The 19,844-nt window shown below is 34.0% G+C and overlaps 1 protein-coding gene and 1 long non-coding RNA gene across 2 annotated transcripts; one reads left to right on the forward strand and one right to left on the reverse strand.

The window, feature by feature from the left end:
* Positions 1-3,221: 3,221 nt before the first annotated feature.
* LOC123921362 lies at positions 3,222-6,649 on the reverse strand. Its single transcript, XR_006814049.1, has 5 exons — positions 6,343-6,649; positions 5,189-5,278; positions 4,990-5,105; positions 3,963-4,029; positions 3,222-3,375 (listed from the first exon to the last, which is right to left on the reverse strand). It is a non-coding gene; the product is annotated as an uncharacterized LOC123921362 (long non-coding RNA).
* Positions 6,650-13,192: 6,543 nt separating this feature from the next.
* On the forward strand, positions 13,193-18,925 carry LOC123921363 (toMV susceptible protein tm-1(GCR26)). Its single transcript, XM_045973870.1, has 8 exons — positions 13,193-14,248; positions 14,820-15,026; positions 15,324-15,539; positions 15,661-15,877; positions 16,230-16,477; positions 17,118-17,296; positions 17,388-17,641; positions 18,515-18,925. Exons 1-8 carry the CDS (start codon positions 13,469-13,471, stop codon positions 18,664-18,666), a joined length of 2,253 nt encoding a protein of 750 aa, XP_045829826.1. The 5' UTR covers positions 13,193-13,468; the 3' UTR covers positions 18,667-18,925.
* The last annotated feature ends 919 nt before the right edge of the window (positions 18,926-19,844 follow it).

Raw genomic sequence — 19,844 nt, forward strand, 5'->3', positions numbered from 1 at the left:
GTTGATGAAGATAAGATTGTCAGCTTGAACTTGTCTTGACATGAATTTGAATAGCATCCAAATCTGAACAAGAGTTTCAGCTACTTTGCCTTGATGCAGAGAAGACTTTCCATTCTTAGCTAAGAAGACAGACAAACCACGTTCCTTCCTTAAGACTAGGGATTATGTAAGAAGGCTATCCTGAAGCATTTGTGAAGTCGCTTTCTTCATTGATAAAAGTGTTGATGCAGTGATTCAAACTTCATAACCCAGTCTTCACAAAAATCAAGATCAATCCAGAGGTTTATCATCTTATGACCTGTCAACTGCTGAGGCTTCCAACCTCTGAGGCTTACATCTTCTAACGTTGATATCCTCTGAGCTTTGAGAACTTCTGAATGGTCATCTTCTGGCATATTTTCAAAACTTATCTTCAAAATAATTCTGCATACTTACAAATAAATTTTAGTATCTCTAACTGTACATTTAATACTTTGTTATCATCAAAACTTTAATAATCACAAGGGAAACATATAAATCTCAAATTTGTTCCAACAGACCGCGCCAAACAAAATAGGCAATTGTGGACTTCAATAATGATATGATACAATCAGAGCGGAAGAACTGTTTAAGAAGTAATATAGGTGACAAGCACTGATCGTCGCACCACCCACTGTCGCGGCTACATGTCGCCAGTGATGCTACGACGTGAGCAGAGAAATGGATGAGAGTGACGATGCGAGATGGAGCAGGGGCTGAAGATGCAAGATAGGGTGACGACGCGGTAGAATAAGTGATGCGAGTTAGGGTGACATTTGTGAGTTAGGTTTTCTTCACACATATCTCCCTCCTTGTTATGAGAGAAGAAACAATGCAATCAATATGACTATGAGGATGAACAACAACAGCGCGATTATGTTTTTTTTGTCTATTGTGAAACATTTGCATATATACACATTAAAATAATTTTTTTTATGAAAATATATTTTCATAATAGAATTAAAGTATAAGATAACAAATACTTTATAACCATAATTTATTAGGTAAATTATTCAGTAATACTATACTTTATTTTTTTTATGAAAATATATATTAATAAAACATAACATAATATTAAATTTACACATGAAATTGTTGAATCCTTTCAAATAATTACCCATATAATATATTTTATTTTTTCAATATCATAATTATATTATTAAAATATTTTTTTCATAATATTTTTATTTAAAATATATTTAATTAACTTATATAAGGTGTTATATTTTATAAAAAAAATCTGAAACACTTTAAAAAATTTCAAAAAAATGTTAGTAAAACAAAACTCCTTAAATGGAGCGCAACGCAAAAAACGGCATGAAAAACGGGCGTTCGTAGCAATCACACTCTCTCTAATCCGCGACTGGGCTTTATACACCTATGAACAGTGTCATCTTCAACCTTTAGCGGGTCGACCCACGACCAGAAACGGGTCAAAACGCGGGTCGCGCTCCAACACTTGTAAAATCCGTTTTTGAGCACCATTTTTTACGATTTTTTGTGGGTTTCGATCAGAATGCAATTTCTAATGATCTCAACACAAAATAATCAAGTAATAAACATAAAAAACGTGAGATTTACAAATAAAATTGCAAATATGTGAACCCATAAATGAATGTGTTTTTCTTAGATTTATCCTTCTTTGATCGTCGAAAAAACATGAAATTTGTGACATTAGATTCTTAAAATCATGCTCTACAAAGGCCCTATTGATTTTCACTTCAGTTTATTGCATATCAAGAATCCAAAATTTGATAGAAGTTAAGGAAAAAGAACCGAGAGTTAAGGAAAAAAAGAAGAAACAATCAGTTTAGTTAAATGATGAAGTTCATTTGCTGCAAACATGAAGAAGATGATTAATGAAAATTTTGTGTTAAAATTTTGGGGGTGTTTTTAGAATTAAACTATTTTGAGTTACTAGTATTGTAAATTTTATAATTTTTATCACATAAATAATAGATGATAAATGAATGGTTTTGATGAGTGCCAACTCAGATGGGCTGCTTTACCCATTTTATAGTGATGGGTAGATAAGAATTTGCCAAATCTTCCATGTTAGCCCAAGCCTATCTTTAGTGTCAATTTGGAGCTAAGTTAGTTTTTTTTTTAAAAATAAAATAAAATAACATATTGTTATAAGTAATTAAATAAATCATCAAATTAAGGTGAAAGAGATGTTTCACTATTAATGTTGAAATATTCATGGATAATGTCAACTTAAAATAGTAATATAGATTATTATCTATCTTTGTCAACTTAGAATAGTAAATTTAATTTGTTTTTATTCATGGCTTTACTAGTATAAAAAGCCACTTTATGTTCAATGTAAAATGCACCTTTCATGAATGATATGAATACATCTAACTCTTCTACTCTCATAATTTCCTTAAGTTTTAATTTAATATTTGCAGCTTATAACTAGATTAGTAATTTTATCATCCTATTAGTACCTAATAAATAATTAAATATTTAAATTTCTCAACACGTTATCAGCACGATCGTTTCTATCGGAAGTGATTTACCACCACTAGGTATATATCATCTATCCTTATTACTTTAATCTTATGATAATTATAATTATTATTCGCCCCGTTATAGAGAACTGGCAATTTGTCAAGTGATTTATAACTAGAGTGGCTATTATTATTATTATTATTATTACTACTACTTTACCCACTTATTATAGAAAACTCACAACTTGTCAAGAACTTTATAATAAGTGTGAATATTATTTAAGTTTTGTGTGGAGGTCTAAAATCCCCATAATATCACAAAAGATAATTTTTGATTAATAATACTAATTTCCATGGAGGTGTTCAAAACCCCATCTATCACTACAAGAAAATAAACACTTTGCGACAGTTAAAATTGCAGTTTGCAACGGTTTCAAGTGTCGCAATTGCACATCTGCGACGGTTGTCTAACCGTTGCTGATTTGTGTGTCGCAAGAGAACATTGCAACGGTTTTGAAAACCGTCGTTACAACTGTCGCAATTGTTCTTGCAACGGTTCCTAACTGTCCCTATATTTTTTCCCACATATTTAATAGCAGAGTTTGCGACGGTTACAAAACCGTCGCAAGCATATTTTTTTTAAAATATGATTTTAATTTTTTTAATTCCTTTTGGTGGCTTATTAAATAACAATTATAATAACCATACAAGATTAGGAGAATTAAAATGCACAAGTATATAAATAATTTAATTTCATTCATATAATTAATTTAATAGTGACAACATTCATACATAAAAAATTTAATTAAATAACTTGAAACTCTAAAAGGAAAAAAAGCAATCCCTAGTATGTTATGTTGCTTCATGATCCTTAATCATTTCTCGATTCTTCTTATTCAATTACCTGAAAAAACATAACTATATATTAGGATACTTAAAAAAACGAACAGAATTGAACAAATTGACTTAGTCCATGGCATAATTCCACAAGATAAATGGTTCATAGCTTCAAATATACATAATGGTGTCTCTTTTCTAAACATATCAAATAAATGAACTGAGAACAAGAATACCATAGTAATATGATATCTTATCCAAACAAAAACTCTCTAACTCACAAAAATAGAACTCGGTAAATTACAATGTTATAAATATCTTGATTTCAAACCAAATCATGGTCAACCCCAGGGATTTTCAAAGAGCAAATATGTTTTGTAGACATAAGTAGTGTCTCATAACAAAAAAAAAAAAAGTCAGCAATACCAATCCTAAAAACTAGACAGCAATACAATAGGAGTGCACTCATACATTATCTTCATTTAGCATATAAAGCAACCAAAGCCATACCAAAATCCTACAATGCGTTCAGTACCTACACCATGATAGTAAGTCCCTTAATGCATTTATTACTTGATTAAAGTTTATCTACTAATCCCCAAACTAAAAGCAACATAAAACAAAGAAAAGAGACAAAAGGAGGAAAGGACTTACGAAAACGGTAGCAGAGTTACAAAATCAGCAGCAGGGTTAAAATTTGGCAGCAGACTTAAGAAATTGGCTGCGCAAAATGAGAAATGCTTCTATCTTTAGTTGAATTCAATCACTATATGTGTGAGTAAAGTAATGAATTGCATGAATGACCAAACCCCTCAAACAAGAGACAAAAAAAAAAAAACTATTAAGAAACTTGGGGAAACTCAGTATTTCAGACTAACAAAAGGGAGACACACTAAATCAGATTCTGCTCTAAGAAGGGAAACTCAACATTTTAGTCAAGTTTCTCATATTTAAGTTTTAGTTACTAGTAACATTTACTATTCGTTAACAAAATTTAAGTTAACAAAGAAAGCATCCACCACTGAATGTATCAACTCTAGAATAAAAATGAACACCACATTTTCTACAAAAGTTGGAAATCCTTTTATATGCTACTAGTTCCATCCATACAATTTTGCTTCAATGTGCACCATGACTTCCAATATTGTAACAAATCTCTAAAGCCGACTCTACAAGTAGCTCAAAAACCAGAAGAGGAAAATGAAAATATGTAAGCAACAAGAAACATATATTAACAAATCAACCTCTGTATATTACCTTTATTTGGTGTTTCAAAGTTCTTATGTGAATTTTTGACATTTTCATGATTAATCTTATTAGGTGCTATTAGAATCAAAATTCATCATTGTTGTATGAAATTACGATACAAAGTCAATAGAATAAAATCCAATTAACTATGTTAAAATCCAATAGCTTCTTGTATAAGTTGACATTAGTTTTTTATCTCAATTTTCTCAAAAGCTCTCTCATTTAACTTCTTCATGAACACCAATAAAGACTTTTCAACAAGTGGTGAACTGCAAACTTAATTCAAGTGAAAAGCTCCACAAGATAGAAGCTAAACCAAAATTAACACTAAAAAGCTGGCAATGTTGAAAAAAGTATAAAACCACTATGCAAACATAGAGCAACATATATATAAAGGAAAAAAAACCCAGAAGACAAGAAAAAGAATCTTCACCTGTGAAAAGTTTGAAAGCAGTTGGTTTACTTCTCGTCTATGTAACACAAAACACATCTTACTTCTTATTCATTTACTACCCCGGATCAACAATTGTCGGCCTCGCACACTGGTGTCTAATAAACAAACACACATCAACTGATCAATCTCCATTCCTGAAACAAAACAAGAATCAATAACAAATGATAGAAAAACTTACTCTTTCCATCCAATGTCACTAGTATGATCGATGAAATTAAGATCACAAGGCAAGTAGCTAAATGTATGAAGCAGATCTACTCATCCAAACCTCACAAAACAAAACAAACAATCAATTCTCAAAAAAAAAAAACATCATAAAAATCATACAAAATCTTAAATTTCAATTCTCAACCTAACATGCCATTCTACTAATCTTCACAACCAACAAAAACAGATCCAAAGCAAGCTATCATACAATCAGCTGATAGTTGTTTTTTCAAAGGATGACTTGCTCAAAGAGAGAACAAGGAACCTGATATGAAAACAATGAACTATGTTCAACGAGAGAAAGAAATAGAAGCTTTGTCACTAGCCAGAAATTGAGAAGCTTCGTCGAAAATTTAGGGATTAGGTATTGAAATGAAGGAAACAACAATTTAAGGATTTAGGTCGATGACTAGGGATTTAGTGCTTGTGATAGAAAACGGCGATGAAGCAAATTCAATCACCATAGAATTTCAATCAACACCATTACAGTCTCTAAAAATAGCATTAAATACCTTTTTGCACAACACCTATAGAAAGTAATCAAAAGTTTACAATCAAGCATAGTTAGGAACTTGCACTCATGCTCAGTAACTATTAGCAATGCCCCAACCCCCAAAATCTAGTACTCAAGCAAGAATGAAGCCATATATTAAACAAGACATTTATTTTACTCAAAACAAGTGAACACAATTGCACCAACTATGCCTGATTTTCAATAAATACGCATGATGTACTCACCCATCAGTTGGAATACTGGTTGTGGTCAACCTTACAAAGGCTCCATATATCATAGGGAAAGAAATACTAACAGCAGAAGCAGAAGCAAAGAAAACAACCTATACAACATGATAATTGATAAATCATCAAACTAAAACAGATAACAAATAAACTGGTCCAATTGGAAAATATTTGGTATTGTGATTCACAAGAGTTCCATCTAAATGCAATAAATCAATAAAACCCAAAAACTCCAATAAGCTAAATACCTATCAATGAATCAATTAGTGAACAATTCATACCGGTTACCATCTCAAAAACACCAAAAACCACCAAAAGATCCCTATTTTCTTCAATTTTCAATTGACTCTGAATAAAAAAACTAAAATTGAAGAGAAAACGAAATACCCCATTCATTATCTTGTTTTGAAATGAGAGCAACGAACCAGTTTGCGATTTTGCTATTTAAGGAATGAAGAAAACGATTTAGGGATTAGGGTTGATGAAGAAAATGAGTAGATTAGGCGTGATAGGAAACTGTGATGAAGAAATCAGTTACGGTAATGATCGGAGAAGGAAACAGAGGTGAAGAAGCGGTGGTGATGGAAACGGCGGTGAAGAATCGGTGGTGAAGGAAACGGCGGTGAAGACAACGAAGGAGAGTGTTTTGTGTTTTTTTTGTAACAATAAGAAGTGTTTTCGTGTGAGTGTGAGGATTCTATTTTCAATTGTTTTTTTTTTTGGAAAAAGAGGGATTCAATTTTAACAAGGCGCCAAGATGAAATTTTCGGTCATGGGAACAAAAACACTGCGACGGTTGTAGAAACCGTCACATAAACCGTTGCAAATGTCTTTACAAAATCACATTGCGACAGTTTTTTTCAAGTTGTCGCAATGGAAGTGTCGCAAAATGCTTATTTTCTTGTAGTGTATATTACTAACTTTCATACTTAATGGAGGATTAAAACCCCATATGTATGACTAACTTTTATACTTAATGGAGGTATTCAAAACCCCATCTATATTACTAATTTTCATACTTAATGGAGGATTAAAACCTCATATCTATGACTAACCTTTATACTTAATGGAGGTATTCAAAACCCCATCTATATTACTAACTTTCATACTTAATGGAGGATTAAAACCCCATATGTATGACTAACTTTTATACTTAATGGAGGTGTCCAAAAACCCCATCTATAATACTAATCTTCATATTAAATGGAAGACTAAAATCCACATCTATAATATTGCTAACTTTAATTCTTAATGGAAGACTAAAATCTCAGTCAACAATATTATTTCACGAGAGACTCATAATTAAGATTTTGAAATTTGATATTATTTAAAGTTATTATCATATAACTTTACATGTTGTTCTCTCCATTTGTGCATCTTAAGAGCTAGATGATTTTTAACACACTTAGAATATTTTTACTCATTCCCAACGGTAACAAACAATAAAATTTAACACTTTTCTCATATCCCCTAACGGCCACATAACGGCCATGAACAGTAAAAGCTTACATTTTCCCACTATCTCCCAACGGCCACAAACCCAACGGTAACGTAACGGACACTTCATAAAATTCACCTATAAATACTTCACCTTCACTCATAAGTTTTCATACCATTCTCAAACTTTTACTCATATTCCAAAATGTTTAAATTTTTTCTTATGCTTATCACTCTACTTGTCTTTATGTTTTTCATCTTCTGGATCACCAAATATGAAGAATTAGGAGAACCTTTTATAATAGTAACAATATTTGTTGTTTTACCATTACTAGTATTAGCCTGATTTATTAGCTGATAGAATCATGGTTTTTGTAATCATAGCTATTGAATAAAATAATTTATTTTTTTTGTCATAGTTTATACATTAGAAATTGATTCTGTTCTTTTGTATTTTAGATATAAACATGTCAAACGTTAAGCATCATTTCAAAATTCTAAACATAACCGGAGATAATTACATAACATGGAACAACAACTTAACTGAGTACCTTGCATGTGAGGGGCTCGATAAAATTCTAGAAGGAGATAATGCAGAGGTGCAAACAGCTGACTCACAGGAATTAGCAATGAAAAAATCGAAAGTAAATCGGATAATTAAACACCACCTTGATGATGGTTTACAAACAGAATATTCAAATGCCAAGGATCCCAAAATACTATAGGACAAACTTAAGGCAAGATTTGGACATCAGAGGAAAGTCCTGTTACCTTCATTAATGGATCAGTGGAACAAATTAAGGTTCCAAGATTATAAAAGTGTTGTTGCATATAACTCTGCCATGCACCAAATTATTGCACAATTAGAATTTTGCGGTGTGGCTATAACTGAAGAACAGAAATTGGAAAAAACATTTTCAACTTTCCATGCATCCCAAGTATTGTTGCAACAACAATATAGAATGAGGGGATTTACTGAGTACTCTGATTTGGTCGCAGCTCTTTTGGTGGCAGAACAAAACAATGAGCTCTTGATAAAAAACCACCAGACACGTCCCACAGGAACAATAGCATACCCCGAAATAAATGCAACAACATTTAATCGTGGGCGTGGTGGCCATAATCGTCATAAAGGACGAGGGGGTAAAGCTCATTTTGATGGTCGAGGCAGAAATCACGGTCGAAACCACTTTCGTGGTAGAGGTCGTGGACGAGGATATGTGAATAATTATAGGCCTCCTAAATATGACCAAAATAATAAGAATCATCAAGGTAAAGGTAAATATATCCAAGAAGGTCCCTCAAGGAACCGTGATGATATCTGTTTTAGATGCGGAAAGAATGGACATTGGTCTAAGACGTGTAGGACACCAGAACACCTGTGTAAAAAATACAGGGCATCTGTTGAAGAAAAGGGAAAGGAAGTAAATTTTAATGAAGTTGAACCCAATAATGATACTACCTACCTTGAGGCTGCTGATTTTGTTGAAGAAGAAAATGAAATGAATATGAATTAAGTAACTAATTAAATAAGTATTTGAATAATGTGTGGTGTGCTTGTATTACTTAATAATATGTGTGACTTGTGTGGTGTGCTTGTATTACTTAATAATATGTGTGACTTGTGTGCTGTGCTTGAATTACTTAATAATATGTATGACTTATGTGGTGGGCATTGTGTAATATTTGGTTATTGAATAATAATGTTGAATGTATTATATTATTGTTTTCCTATCTGTAATCTTGATTTTATTTTAAGAAGGTCAGACATGGAACATGTCAAAGACATTTGCATCCCGGACAGTGGAACTACCCACACGATCCTCAAAAGTAAGAAATATTTCAATGATTTAAATTCTACTAAAGGTGTGATAAATACTATCTCAGGACCTGCTGATTTAATAGAAGGGACAGGTAATGCTATGTTCATGTTACCAAATGGAACAAAATTTGTCATTAATGATGCTTTATATTCTCCTAAATCAAAGAGAAATTTGTTGAGTTTTAATGACATATATCGTCAAGGGTTTGACACTGAAACTGTAACTGAAGGCAATATGAAATATATTAATATTACTACTAATGTTTCTGGAAAGAAGAAAACCTTAGAAAAGCTACCAAAATTGCCTTCGGGATTACATTATACATATATACATAAAATTGAATGTAATTTGGTAGTAAAAGAAGACCCCAAAACTATGATTTTATGGCATGACCGTTTAGGTCACCCTGGCTCAACAATGATGCGAAAAATAATTGAAAGTACTCATGGTCATCCTTTGAAAGGTTTAAAGTTTACAAAAGAGGATAAACCATGTGAAGCCTGTTCTCTTGGAAAACTAATAACAAAACATTCACCAGGCAAAATTCATACAGAATCACCTGCATTTCTTGAAAGGATTCAAGGTGATATATGTGGACCTATCCATCCACCGTCTGGACCATTCAGATATTTTATGGTATTAATTGATGCATCTAGTAGATGGTCGTATGTTTGTTTATTGTCAAGTCGTGATATGGCATTTGCAAAATTTCTTGCACAAATAATTAAATTAAGAGCACAATTTCCTGATTATACTATAAAGAAAATTAGACTTGACAATGCTGGTGAATTTACATCAGAATCATTCAATAATTATTGCATGTCAGTAGGAATCACTGTTGAACACCCTGTTCCTCATGTGCATACACAAAATGGCTTAGCTGAGTCATTAATAAAACGTCTTCAATATATAGCTAGACCATTAATAATGAGAACTAAGCTACCAGTTACTGTTTGGGGTCATGCAATTTTACATGCTGCAACACTCATCCGTCTAAGGCCGAGTGCTGATCATAAACACACCCCTTATCAGCTTGCAATTGGTAAGGAACCAAATATTTCTCATTTAAAAATTTTTGGTTGTGCAGTATATGTCCCAATAGCTCCACCACAAAGAACAAAAATGGGACCTCAAAGGAGATTGGGAATATATGTAGGGTATGAATCACCGTCTATTATTAGATACCTTGAACCTTTAACAGGTGATGTTTTTCAGGCAAGATTTGCTGATTGTCATTTTGATGAAACAAAATTTCCAACACTAGGGGGAGAAAATAAACACATAGAAAATGAAATAACATGGTATGTACCATCTTTATTACATTTGGACCCATATAATAAATCATGGGAAGAAAATGTAAAGAAAATAGTACACTTACAAGATTTAGCAAACCAACTGCCAGATTCATTCACTGATTTGAAAAGAGTGACAAAGTCACATGTACCAGCTATAAATGTCCCAGCTAGAATTGATATTTCAAAAACAAATGATGTAGCAAGTACATCCAAGGCACGCTTGAAGCGTGGCCGACCTATGGGATCCAAAGACAAAAATCCCCGAAAAAGAAAAGAAACAGAAAAGGTGAATATGATTGAAAGTGATCCTGAAAAGACACTAGATAACAACAAATCCATGATTGAAAATTGTGATCTCGAAGAAGCACAAAATGATGACAATGAGATCATTAATAATGAAGTTGATAACAAGAATGATCTCGAGATTTCAATAAATTATGTTAATACAGGAAATCTGTGGAGCCGAAAAGGTATGAACATTGATGAAATATTTTCGTTCTCAATTGCATGTGAAATCATAAACGAAAATGATGATCCTGAACCCAAAACTGTGAATGAATGTCAAAATAGACATGATTGGAAAAATTGGAAAGATGTGATAAATACTGAGTTAAACTCTCTTAAAAATCGAAAAGTATTTGGACCCATTGTGGATATACCTGAAGGTGTGAAACCTGTTGGGTATAAGTGGGTCTTTGTAAGAAAACGAAATGAGAAAAATGAGATTGTAAGATACAAGGCTCGTCTTGTTGCACAAGGTTTTTCCCAAAGACCAGGAATTGATTATGAGGTAACATATTCTCCTGTTATGGATGCCATTACTTTTCGTTATTTAATTGGTTTATCAGTGTTTAACAAATTGGACATGTATCTCATGGATGTTGTTACTGCTTACTTGTATGGATCACTTGATAGTAACATATATATGAAAATCCCGGAAGGATTTAAGATGCCTGAAAACTCAAAACCCAGAGAGACGTATGCAATAAAGTTGCAGAGGTCATTATACGGGTTAAAGCAGTCAGGACGCATGTGGTATAACAGACTGAGTGAATATTTATTTAAAGAAGGCTATGTAAATAATCCTATTTGCCCTTGTGTTTTTATAAGAAAAACAATATCTGGTTTTGTAATAATCGCTGTCTATGTTGATGATTTAAATATCATTGGTACCAATAAAGAAATTAAAGAAGCAAGAGATTACTTAAAGAAAGAATTTGAAATGAAAGATTTGGGGAAAACCAAATTCTGCCTTGGTTTGCAAATTGAATATACTAAAAATGGTATATTGGTACATCAATCAAACTATACAGAAAGGGTATTGAAAAGATTCAACATGGACAAAGCCAACCCTTTGAGTACCCCAATGATGGGCAGAACATTAAATGTTGAAAAGGATCCGTTTAGACCTAAGGAAGAAAATGAAACAGATCTTGGCTCTGAAGTACCATACCTCAGTGCCATTGGGGCACTCATGTACCTTGCCAACTGTACAAGGCCTGATATAGCCTTTGCAGTGAATTTACTAGCAAGATTCAGTTCATGTCCTACAAAGAGACATTGGAAAGGAATAAAACATATTTTTCGATATCTCCGAGGTACTTCTGATTTTGGTTTGTTTTATTCTAACAATACAAAACCAGTTTTACTTGGTTATGCAGATGCAGGATATTTGTCAGATCCACATAATGCTAAATCACAGACTGAATATGTGTTTACATATGGTGACACCGCAATATCATGGAGATCTCAAAAGCAAACACTTGTAGCAACTTCTTCAAATCATGCTGAAGTAATTGCCCTCCATGAAGCTAGCAAAGAATGTAGATGGTTGAGATCAGTAACTCAACATATCCAAGGAACGTCTGGTTTACCAACTGATAAGAATCCAACAATTTTGTATGAAGACAATGCTTCATGTGTTACTCAGATGAAAGAAGGTTACGTCAAAAGTGATAGAACCAAACACATCCCTCCAAAATTCTTCTCATTCACACAAGAGCTAGAAAGAAACAAAGAGGTTGATATTCAATACATTCGTTCGAGTGAAAATGTGGCCGATCTCTTTACAAAGGCACTTTCCACATCAGTCTTCAAGAAACACGTACGAAGTATTGGAATGCGTCACCTTCGAGACATTTGAAGAAGAATTACCTAGGCTTGGTTAAGGGGGAGCATAATGTTGTACTCTTTTTCCCTTATTGAGGTTTTTATCCCAATGAGTTTTTCCTAATAAGGTTTTTAACGAGGCAACGTATGTTCCCATCACATTCTTCTCAACAAAATTAAATGGAGCACTATGATGAATATTTCAAAGGGGGAGTGTTATAAGTAATTAAATAAATCATCAAATTAAGGTGAAAGAGATGTTTCACTATTAATGTTGAAATATTCATGGATAATGTCAACTTAAAATAGTAATATAGATTATTATCTATCTTTGTCAACTTAGAATAGTAAATTTAATTTGTTTTTATTCATGGCTTTACTAGTATAAAAAGCCACTTTATGTTCAATGTAAAATGCACCTTTCATGAATGATATGAATACATCTAACTCTTCTACTCTCATAATTTCCTTAAGTTTTAATTTAATATTTGCAGCTTATAACTAGATTAGTAATTTTATCATCCTATTAGTACCTAATAAATAATTAAATATTTAAATTTCTCAACACATATATCAATTTCAATTTCAACACAGGAGAAGGAGTAGTAACTTATTTTGCCACCGCTAATTATTGTCTTCCTTTTACTTGACAGTTTGAAACTCCGGCGAGTGCCACAGTGGCGTGTGATACTCCCACCAAAACCAAACACCACATCAGAACGAACTGAATTACTCACCATTATTACTTTATCTACACACCTACCTACCTACCTACCTACCGACTCTAAGTAAGGTAGCAGTAGTAACGGTTTCATCCATTTCCATTCACTCTCGATCGACTAAATTTCGATGGCACACCACACCACAAGCACCACCACTCTTCGCATTTTCTGCGTCGGAACCCTAGACACCAAGCTCAACGAACTCCGTTTCCTCTCCGATTCACTTCGCTCCAATCTCCACCGCTTCTCCAATCACACTTCCCCCAAACTAGACATCATCGTCGTTGATGTTTCCACCGGTCCAAACGAACCAAAACCACTACCAGATTTCACATTCGTTTCAAGAAACGATGTTATCTCATCCTATGAATCCACGCTTCTTCCACAAGATAGAGGAAAAGCCGTTTCCGTTATGAGCCAAGCGCTTAAACAATTCTTGCAGAAATCTAACTCCGATGGGAGTGTTGCCGGCGTAATCGGCGTTGGCGGTAGTGGAGGTACATCGCTTTTGTCATCTCCGTTCACGTCTCTTCCGATCGGGATTCCTAAGCTCATTGTGTCAACTGTCGCCAGTGGCCAAACGGAACCTTACATTGGAACTTCTGATTTGGTGTTGTTTCCGTCTATCGTTGATGTTGCCGGCATTAATAGCGTTAGTAGGGTGGTATTTTCCAATGCTGCTGCTGCTTTCTCCGGAATGGTTGTTGGAAGGATTCAGAGTTTGAGTGATTCTTCTAAAGTTGTCGATAAGACTACTGTTGGTATAACTATGTTTGGGGTTACTACTCCTTGTGTTGATGCTCTTAGAGATAGGTTGCATCAAGAGGGTTACGAAAGTTTGGTTTTTCATGCAACTGGGGTTGGTGGTAGAGCTATGGAGAATTTGATTAGAGAGGGATTTATACAGGTAGTTTAGACTTTAGAGTATAGCTAAGTTTATATGCATTCATTCAATAATGTAATTTTAGTTAGTTGATGATAGTGATATGTTTTTTTGTTTTGTTTTAAAGTATTGGAACTTTGTAGCTGCTTTGGATGATTAGGGTAATAAGTTGGTTTGTCTTTTCTGAATTTAGAAACTCACTTCTTAGTAATGTGTTTTGTTTTGAAACTTATCACAAATTTGAGTAGCATGGTCAAAACCTATTATATTATACATACATCGATACGATTGCTTGAACAGCTTGCTTATTATGATATCATAGATTTATAGGGATAGAGATTGCAAATTTCATTTTTCCCCTCATGGTTACCAAACACTTATTCAGGTTATTTTAAATTTGTGTGTATAAATAGGCTGTTTTGAATAAGCAGACACTTAACTTTCATTGACATAATTGTATGGGACACAAAATAAACTGTAATGAGCTTTGTGGAGTCACTTGTATTCTGTTTGTTTTGTTTCAGAGTCTTCTTTATGCAATTCTTCCTCTATTTGTATTTTTTTTATGGGTATTCCTTTCTTTTATTTTGCTTAGGGAGTTTTGGACATTACAACAACAGAGGTAGCAGACTATATAGTTGGAGGCGTAATGGCTTGCGACAGTTCTCGCTTTGATGTCATAATAGAGAAGAAAATCCCCCTGGTCCTTAGTGTGGGAGCATTAGATATGGTGAACTTTGGAGCAAAAGATACCATACCGCAGAATTTTCAGCAGAGGAATATATATGAACACAATAAGCAGGTGACTTAGGTGACAATTACAATTACTCTACATGAATAGGTGTTCTGTTTTGTTTTTGCTTGAAAACTACTCATGCATGCCATGATTGCTCTCTCACTTTTATTATGCATATTTGATATCGGTGACACATTTCCCTGCTGTCCTGCTATGTTGACTAAAGCAGGACATATCATTAATCTTATATTGGACTATTCAAAATGCATTTTATAATTCACTGGAGTTAAAGATGTTTGACGTGTTCAAATGGCTGGTTTTGTCTTCATTCTAATATAATAAATCAATTGATTCCCTTTCCAGGTTTCACTTATGCGAACAACAGTGGATGAGAACAGAAAAATTGCTGATTTCATAGCAAATAAACTGAACAGGTCATCGTCTAAGATTTGTGTTTGCCTTCCAGAAAAGGGTATATCTGCTTTAGATGCACTGGGTAAGCCTTTTTATGATCCCGAGGCAACTGGTACACTTCTTCATGAATTACAGAGGCTTATCAAGACTGATGATATTCGAAAGGTATATAATTTCTCAACGGTGTTATTTAACACATTGTGAACTGTAAAGTTTTAATTTTGGTAGGATATTTTTTTACTTTTTGCAGGAGGATTTTTAAGGAACAAAGTTGTGTATTGTGCAGGTGAAGGTGTATCCCCATCATATTAATGACCTTGAATTTGCAAATGCACTAGTTGATGCATTTTTAGAAGTTAATGAGAAAACTGGTCAAGATTCTACTCATCCACCAGTAGTCATTCCTGAATCTGTTGAACACTTCCGTGAGGATTCTGTTTCAAATAAATCAAGCTTCGGGACCATTATCTATGCACCTAGTGAATTCCCAGATGCAAAACCAGGTTAATTTGCACTATATTTTTCTTGTTCACAAATATTTTGTTAATGACAGTTCTAGATGTGACTAAATTCTTACTTTCTAGTGGTTCACGTTTCAAATTATATGCATATTCTCTTGTCAGGTTTCCAACAATGGCTACCATTATGCAATAAAGAATTGTATTTTCTGCTTTTTTCCACACTATACGTGTTAATTTTTCCATGAAATTTAATTAGTGCTGGGATGTTGGCCTGAAAAAGTACTAATTCAATGCCAATAGCTTCGTTATGTGTTAAACTTCTGTTGAATCCAGAATAAATTATTATTAGTTTTATGCCTAACATTGTAAGTACTGTTTTCATTTCTACTGGCAGAAACTTTGGAGAAAACACAGCTAATATTACAGCAATTTAAATATCAAATAGATAAAGGAATTCCTATAATAGGAGCTGGTGCTGGGACTGGGATATCTGCCAAGTTTGAAGAAGCTGGAGGAGTTGATTTAATAATATTGTACAACTCAGGGCGCTTCCGGATGGCTGGGAGAGGTTCATTAGCAGGGTTGTTACCATTTGCTGATGCTAATGCTGTTGTCCTTGACATGGCCAATGAAGTTTTGCCAGTACGCCTTCTTTTTTTCTTCTATACTTTTGTTCTTAGACATAAAATTTTGTCCAACTGCTAACTTCTGTTCAAGTATTTTTCACTTTGAGTGGTTGATTCAGATGCTTCGTAATTTGAATTTTGAACGTACACATGTTCAAGATCATTGTTAAATAAAGGTGAGAAGTGGGACAGACAAACAAATTTAAATGTTGCCAAATTTGATTGGAACATGCGGATGATGTTTTAGGGAATTGAAGAAGGACGATGGATAGGGGGGACATGAAAGTTAAGGTTAGAAATCTGCTGTAAGGCTAATCTTGTAGCCTAAACTTTTGGGTGAGTTGGTTTGTGACAATTTAGAAAGTGTTGTCTTCTAATTCTTGGTCAGGCACAGCTAGCTATAATAAAGTATTAACCAATGTGATAATAAATTCCCTTGTCAAGGTAGCAATTAATCTCTTTATCTCTCACTCTGTCTAACATACTTTTTTTTTTTTGAATGGCAAATTGTTAGTATGTATATTTACAATGTTATGTTAGTTTTTTCTCCTTGTCAGGACTTGAACCCTGGACCTTCAACTCCTTAACCGTTAGCTCAACTAGTTTAACCAGTTGAGCTACCCACTCTGTCTAACATACTGATCTTTCGTGTTCAGGTGGTAAAGAAGGTGCCTGTTCTTGCCGGTGTATGTGCAACTGATCCCTTCCGACAAATGGATCACTTCCTTAAACAGGTGGAGTCTACTGGATTCTCTGGGGTACAAAATTTTCCAACTGTTGGGTTGTATGATGGTAATTTTAGGCAAAATCTTGAAGAAACAGGAATGGGTTACAGGTAGGTGTTATGTGAAAATTTCTCAATACAGCGCTTAAGTTGGACCGTTACACCTCTTGTAATATGATTCATTTTCATATTAAATCAACAGCTTGGAAGTTGAGATGATCGAAAAAGCTCATAAAATGGGTCTCTTGACAACTCCGTATGCATTCAATCAACACGAAGCTATTGAAATGGCTAAAGTTGGCGCCGATATTATTGTAGCCCACATGGGTCTAACCACAACAGGCTCCATAGGTGCAAAAACAGCTGTTTCACTTGACGAAAGTGTAGTTCTTGTACAAGCTATTGCAGATGCAGCACATAGGATCAATCCTAATACTATTGTGCTGTGCCATGGAGGTATGCACATATCCTGGAAGCCTTTTGTTTGTGTATTAATGTATTTTGATAGGTAAATTTAGTGTTCTCCTGTCTGTTGTTAAATTATTGGTCTAGTGACAGTTTAGAATGTTTTTCATCAAATAACTGAAGTTTAAGCTGTGTGCGTGTACTGAATCATCATAATTTCATCCATGCTGCAATATTTCTATTGAGTTTTGGCTTAAATTGTAGATGGAACATAATTAAATATTATGAGGAAGTTGAAAAACAGGTGAAAAGAAAAAGAAGGCTTGATTATAGGATGTGAAGTTGGCCTAAGGTGAGGAAATGAGAACTGAACACATGATGTATCGTTGGGAATATTGGCTCTAAAATAGAGCTATAATAGAAGGGTATCGGTAAAAAGGAATGAGAAGGCTTTGAGCCAAAAAGTGAAAGGAGATAGGATAGGAGGCTGTATTGTGTGTTCAGAGTTTGAGGAGGATGGTACACAGGAAGATTTCGGTGAAAAATGCCAAACGCAGTGGGGAGTTTTATGGAATTCTCTTGGAAGATTTTTCAGTGAGAATTATTACTTGAATGTGTTTTGGGTGAGAGATCCATTGAGAGTAGTAATTGTTAATGGCAAATTACTTTTTTGCCATGGTTGTGACCAAAATTGTGCTAACCTCGTTAAGTTTTTGTTTTTTTGAACAAGTTAAGTTATTGTGTTTGTTCTTACTTGGTGTGCTTAACATCCAGTTCTTTTCCTAATCACTTTTGGCCACTAGAAAGGCTGAATCAGGATATAGTTATTTAACCGTACTTCTCATTGTTCTCAATGTCTAAAAGTAGCGGTCTGTGTCTGTCAACATTTAGTCCCAGTTGAGAATAATGTACTGGAATGTGCAGGCCCGATTTCTGGTCCACAAGAAGCAGAATTTATATTGAAGAGAACCAAAGGAGTCCATGGTTTTTATGGGGCATCAAGCATGGAAAGACTACCAGTGGAACAGGCTATCACAAGTACAGTCAAACAATACAAGTCAATTTCACTTCATTGAGGTTCAATATGTATGTGTGTATGTACTTTAATCATGTCAGTGTTCTGTACACTACATTGCTAATAATGGCTGCTTGTCACTGTTTGATATCTAGTATTAAATGATACAAATTTTGGAAATAATGAAGCAAATGTAAGGGTGCAGTTTAAAGAATAAAGTGCAAGTGATGGGTTATGTAACAGATTGTAGTTTGTCATCTATGCCTAACACAGTTATCAACAATGCTTTTTGCTGTTGATAGTGTACCTTGAACTTCAAAGTATCTTGATCCCTAATACATATAGGAATATAGCTATGAAGGAGCGTGGATTGTTCATGTTCTATGAAACACCACCGGGCACAACAAATGACACTGACACCAATAAAAATTTGAAAAAATGAATTAATTTCACATGTGTCGGTGTTGTGCCAGTCACCAGACACGTCTTGCATCAGAAGTGACGATGCTGGATATATTGTGTTAACAGAGTTGGAAGTAACAGAAGAAAGAAAAACAATTCTATTTATTAGACTCATACTCTGGATAAGGACAATATAAAATGCACAAATGCAATAATGCCTAGGTAAGAAAACTCCAGGAATTTGGAGCCTGGTTGGTCCATTGTCACCATAACTGCCTTCCTTTACATTTTCTTTCTCTTTTTATAGAAGGCTACTTAATTAACTATTTCTGACAGCTTTCCTAACAAGGCCTACTCATAACTAATAGGCAGGGGTGTTGATCCACTTTACTCCTTGGGTGTTGGGTCCACCTGCGGCAAACATATAACACGCTATGCAAATTGATAGACTATTAGTTGTGAAGTAGAAAAGTCACTTAAAAGCTCAGGTTTGTTAGATGTCCAAATATTTGGATTATAGTAGTTTATCCCAATGTGTCACATAGTTACGCTATTCAGCTTGGTATGACTCGAGTACTTTTCTGTTCTGTGGAATATTGTAGTGGACATCGTTTGAGTTTTAATGTGCAGATTAATACATACTCCGTATATTCAAACACAAGAAGTCCTTATCCTCCATCTATGTTATGTGTTATGTGATTGATTTATTCAAACAGTACAAAATGCAGTTCTCTCCTCACATGTACTATTCTAATGAGCTGCTGGTTATTCTCTGTGTTGATTTACCCCCAAGTTTTAACAGGTCTCATGATCCTTCACCACCAGATTAACTTGCAA

Source organism: Trifolium pratense, linkage group LG4, assembly GCF_020283565.1.
Source record: "Trifolium pratense cultivar HEN17-A07 linkage group LG4, ARS_RC_1.1, whole genome shotgun sequence".
Lineage (NCBI taxonomy): Eukaryota > Viridiplantae > Streptophyta > Magnoliopsida > Fabales > Fabaceae > Trifolium > Trifolium pratense.

Excerpts from the sequence above, each read along its gene's own strand:
- LOC123921363 (XM_045973870.1), top strand. The coding sequence starts at position 13,469 with ATGGCACACCACACCACAAGCACCACCACTCTTCGCATTTTCTGCGTC. Across the intron at positions 14,249-14,819 it reads TTAGAGAGGGATTTATACAG|GGAGTTTTGGACATTACAAC; the intron begins GTAGTTTAGACT and ends TATTTTGCTTAG. Across the intron at positions 16,478-17,117 it reads TGGCCAATGAAGTTTTGCCA|GTGGTAAAGAAGGTGCCTGT; the intron begins GTACGCCTTCTT and ends TTTCGTGTTCAG.